The 5,479-nt window shown below is 42.6% G+C and overlaps 1 protein-coding gene across 1 annotated transcript; it reads left to right on the plus strand.

Annotated features, from left to right (window-relative positions):
• Positions 1–346: 346 nt before the first annotated feature.
• On the plus strand, positions 347–3,231 carry LOC104406407 (rhabdoid tumor deletion region protein 1-like; the record flags this gene model as incomplete). The annotated part of the gene is made up of 3 exons (XM_010015375.1): positions 347–572; positions 1,925–2,058; positions 2,990–3,231. Coding segments are annotated over 3 exons (602 nt in total), but the record flags the coding sequence as incomplete, so codon positions are not given.
• Positions 3,232–5,479: the final 2,248 nt, after the last annotated feature.

Below are 5,479 nucleotides of genomic sequence, written 5' to 3' on the forward strand. Positions count from 1 at the left end.
AAGGCCGGCTATAAGGTGACTTTTATACATATTTTTCCCCCTATATTTTCTTAGCAAGAATAATTCTGGAAGAATATTATAATGAGAGAAACTGAGAACATCAGAGCAATTGCCATTTTGGTTATTGCCTGGGCTGTTGTCTTTCCAGGACTGTTGGGGAAGCAATGTTAAGATGGCATTTATGAACAAAGCAGTGTTGTAGTAGTTTCCGTCTCTCAGTCTTACATCTGTGTAAGGAAATGAGTTACCATGTGTATTTTGATCCTATTAAGAAATTGGAAGTGCAAGTAGAAATAGTAAATGCACTCACAGCCCACCTGCGATCCTCCTCTGTCTTCTCCCATAGGCGCTGTTGGCATACTGCATGCCGGTTTGATTCCCTCACTTGTATCCAAACTGAAGAATGAGTTGGAGGAAATCCAGGAGCTAATCCTTGGTACACTCTCCAACTGTCTGCACGTGGAGGCTTCTGAAGCTCTAGCAGCTGATGTCGTCACTGTCCTGAAGGAAAAGCTCACACACTCATCAGTGGCCACCAGAAGCAAAGCAGCTTGGGCCCTCTTAGAAATCAGGTAAAGAAACCTGTCTATAATACATAAGTCCAAGAAAATACTCATTTCATGAGTGAGTCAAGGTCATTAGTTTACAGTTGTGTTCCACTACACATTGAAGCTGTCACGTATCCCATGTAAAGCAATATCGGCCTCAACACACACATACATAGAAGACTTCTAAAATTCCTAACTGCTGTAAAATGCTCAAGAAAACAAACGCAGATCAGTAAATGTCATTCGTTATCCTTCTGTCTGTCTTTGGTGTTGGCAGTGAAAGCAGGATTTTTTCCTGATTCTCTCAGCACTGCTGAGAAAAAAATTCTTGCATGAGAAATGTGAAAACAAGATTCTGACCAGTAGTAGGGAGTAGGAAGAAGTATGAAATAGGGAAAAGCCCCCTGATTTTTTTGAACAACTGCTCTTTCTCAAAAAACTAAAGGTCCTGGGAAGCTTTCAGTGTGATTGAGGACAGAAATAGTTTTCTGACACAGGCTGCTACAAACATCAGTGATGGATCAGAAAAAGCAGTCTTTATGTTCCACTTGTGTATCGAACACTAGATGGAAGGAACAATTTCAGTGCACTGTCTTGCAATCACAACATATAATAAAAGTACTCAACAGATGTCTGGTTTAAGAAGGTCTGCAGGTGGTGTAGTTTACTTATCAACTGGCACAAAACACTTCCTAATGTCCTATAACACGGCAAGGCCTTATAGGAAAAGCAAGAGAGTATCGATAACATGAGTAATAGAAAGAAAGCAGAAATGCAACCTGAGGATGGACATCAGGTAGGCTACAGGTCCCCACAGGAGCTGGGCCATGTTAGATATTCTCCTCATTAGGTTGGAAAGAAAGATAGAAAATTTACCTGGGAGAAGAATTAACTGCAGACCCCAGACTTAGCAGGTTTTAAAATCTGTGTAGGGTTCAACAGCCAGGTTTCTAATTGAATTGTGAGAACACATTTAACCCTAATCCTGGTACATGCTACTGCCCAGCTATCTCCAGTGTATGGCAGACAGTAAGAAAAATAATCCAAACATCACCTAAAAATAGCCTAAACAATTGGTAAGCCCACACACATTGGTTAACATCATATCATCAGTCTTGTACGGGCAAGTAGATTTCACAGACACCAGGCACAACAGCCATCCCCTTTCTTTTCTTTGTGGAAGGCAGTGGTGCTTGCCATCTGTCCAACAATCAGAAAGCTGTGAGTCCAAAGAGAACAGAGGAGGACTGTGTCAGCATCGCTGTCATCAAACAAAGGAGGGCTGCAGGGATCCAGGGCATGGGGAGAAGCTGTGGGTAGCTGTGTGGTTTGCAGGCACAGCTCAAGAAAGCAACTTAACCATCTTTCCTGCACAGTACTCATCCAGAGGGGAAAAATGAGGTGTGTGAAGAAGTTATTCCTGTGCTGGTGAGCCTGCTTGAAGATACAGATCCTGAAGTCCAAGCCAGTGCAGCAGGAGCACTGATGTTTGCTACTATCAAACCTCAGGGTGAGAGACAGAGGGAGTTCTCTTGGGATACTTTCTGGAAACCCAATTCTAAGCCAATTTAGCAACAAAACTTTTGCCCCTCCACCCCCCAGGTCCTCAGTTTCTAATGGTGTTAGAGCTCTTCAAGAAACTCTAAGATTAGATCATTTCTTTTTGTGTGTTGTTGTATCTATTGTTGCTCCCCCACAGAGCCTAAAAGCCACAGCAGATCTCACATTTCATTCACCTGAACTAGGTCAAGAAGTTATTTACCTACCCACCCTGTACCATTTCCCTCCAGAGGGGGAATGCCTTCCATTCAAGTCCAGACCACACAGACATCCACACACCCGATGCTACTCAAATCACCAGTCCTCAGCAGAGGAGCACTACTTTCTGGAAACTCTTTTTGTAGTTACAGGCAGTTTCTCTCTCACAGCTGGGAGAGGAATGAATATTAACAAGGTTTGTAGTTCTCCCAAGTCACTTACATGACACTGAAAATTTTCAGTGGCATGAATGAGTAATTAGACATAAATGACACTTAATAACAGCAGTTGTGTTCCAGACCTCCTCTGCAAGCATCCCCCCTGCTTCTGAAGACAACACAGGAGTGGATCTCACTGTTTGAAGTGTCTTTAAAAATAAAAGAATGGAGAATGTTCCTAAGGGCATCTAACCCAACCCCAAATACCTCATATATTCTTAGATAATTAATTGCAAATGAAATAATAATGTGCAGGGCAGATAAAGTTACCTAAGATCTTTTACCTTAAAAATAAACAGCTGGCAGCTAGCCTTGGTCTTCAAAAGAAAAGCATGTCCGACCTCTTTGCACTGCACTCTCTGGGGTGTTCAGAGCTGTGGCTGGGCAGGGAGTAGAAAGTAACAACTCAAAAGCATGTTGGTTATAGGTAATAACACATTTTAAAATCAGTTTATTTCTCTACAGGGCGATTCTCAGCCCTAGGGGCTGGAGCCATCCCACCTTTGCTGAAGCTGGCTGCTGAGAAAAGCAGCAAAGCCCAGCTGAGTGCCATCAAAGCCCTCACCATGCTGGCTGAGCTACCAAACGGCCGCAAGACACTCCTCAACCATTTAGATACATTTCAGCAGTGTCTGAAGCATCCCAGCGAGGCAGTGAGAAGAGCTGCCACAACTGCCATCAATGTCATCCAATGGAAACCTTACTGAAGATGTGAGGTTTCCTAGAGATCTGTTGCCCTCTGTTGTTGTCTGGCTGTAAAAGTTGCATGATTATATAAGCCCTTCTTTCAAAAATCTCAGTTTCTCTGAATCGGTTCCTCTTGAAAAGTCATTTGTTAACAGTTCATGTCTATATTGCAGGTCACAAGCAGAACAATGATGGGGGGGAAGGAGGGAGGAAGTCTAGAATTCTCCACTAGGAGTTATTTTCTGAATTACCAAGATTTTCCTGTGATACAAGAAACCATTCCTTTTCTGGTTTCTTCATCATGTTCTTGCCTTTCTTTTCCTTTCTTCTTGTGAAACCTCAGCCTATCAAATAATAACTAATCAATAACTAATCCTATTAGAAAGAGAAGTTCATAATGAAGTTCTCCAGCAGGCTTGTCTGTGCTAAGAAATTGACCCAACGGCAGGAATTTACAGTTTTGCTGCAAAATTTGTTGAACATAGGATTGGAACCATTTAGAGCATCATTACAGGAAAACCAATGGCAATGTCATAGAAGGGCTTCCCCAAGAGAATTATGAGACTTTCCCAGCCTGAAATACAACCCAACACTTCCCAGCACCTTTCTAATAAATGAAGCTGCTGACATGACTTGCCAGCAGTGAATCCAGTGGAGATGGACCCCACTGCCCTGGGCTAAAATCCCCTCAGCCTCACCCTGTCCCTGTGATGAGATTTATTCATATAACATTCTGACACCCCTAGCTAATGACTTCTTAAGGAGGGTTTTAGTAGCAGCCCTCACTTTACTTTGCAGCCCCCCTCTGAGCCCCTTCCTCAGCCTTAGCTCCAGTGATTGCTTTTGTGTTTTCAACCTGGTGAGGATCTCAACATGCAAGTTTTCTCCTTCTGTGGGCTTGAATCCAGGCTCAGGGCTGCCTCATGCAGTTGTCCAAGCTTAGGGTAAAAGGAAAATAAGTCAGAAAAACTTTACTAGTGTAAAGCTTGGTAAAGCTTTGTTGGGGACAGGCGCCACTGCCTCTAACAGAAGAGGGGTCTATCTGAAATTGGGTGTAGTATGGAACAGAAGTGCCTCTGTGTTTGTGCTGGTACTTGGTATTTCATAGTTTTGTACAGCTGTAATCTATCCTTTGAGTACAAAAATTAACAAGTACAATGGAAATGGAAGTGTTGTGCCAGAACTGAAGTTTTGCTATTGTGGCTCACTTTTGAGGGAGGAGGACGGGGTGAGAGGAAAGCTGATCCTAATGTTATGGTCTATTCCAACAGGAGTTGGACAAGGCGATCTCCAGAGGTCTCTTCCAACCTCTCATATTCTATGATTAACAGCTGTCTAAACAGAGATGAGATAAACAGGGCAGAGAACTGAAAATGTCAATCCCCTATTTTGGAAAAATGTGTTTACTTTTTATTTTCTTTAGAAGAACTTAACAGTTTTTTAAAAAACCCTTCTACCTCATAGAATTGAGAATAACAGAAAATTCAAGCTGTTTGTATAAGCCAGCCTATCCAACAAGACATAAATTGCCTGAAGGAAATGAGGTAGTTCCTGTATTTAGAGCTGATGGGCAGTGGAAGTGGTGGGAAGTTCAGTAGCCTTTTACTGGCTGTGTAGTCAAGGCAAGTCACTACAGATATGCTGCAAATTTCTCTGCCTGTAGTTTTAAGTGTGTAATTGAAGAGGCATCAGCAAAAGGCCTGGGCAAAGAAATAAAGGAGGCCAGCAGGACAAATCCTGGCCGTTTCCAGCCATCAAAAGAGGTGCGATAATGTGGCTGACTCAGCTTTGAAGGAAGTCCTATTTGTTTTCACTCATGCCTTGCTCTCGTGTGGTTATTTTTATATCTAGAAATAACCAGTTGTAGTTACAATGAAGCTGCATCATCTGTATAAAGGGGTTGTATGCCAGGGCTACTTTTCCACTGCAGGAAAACACTGTCACACCACAAACTACACTACCCTTATACAAAGGGTAAACTTGTCTTATAGGAGTGATTAAAGTTGAAATGCTTCCTTCCATAACCTAACCAAAGGGCAATTTACAAGTATTGAGTCAGTTGGATTCATTCCCTCCAGGCAGGATCTTGGAGGAACTCTGCCTTTTAAAAACACTTTACGTACATGAGACACTCATGTATATGCTGATGGCAGAATGCACCCAACTCAGTAACGGAGAGCCAGGCAGATGAATCATAGAATAGTTAGGGTTGGAAAGGACCTTAAGATCATCTAGTTCCAACCCCCCTGCCATGAGCAGGGACACATC

Source organism: Nestor notabilis, unplaced genomic scaffold (assembly GCF_000696875.1).
Source record: "Nestor notabilis isolate BGI_N333 unplaced genomic scaffold, ASM69687v1 scaffold35665, whole genome shotgun sequence".
NCBI classification, from domain to species: Eukaryota; Metazoa; Chordata; class Aves; order Psittaciformes; family Psittacidae; genus Nestor; species Nestor notabilis.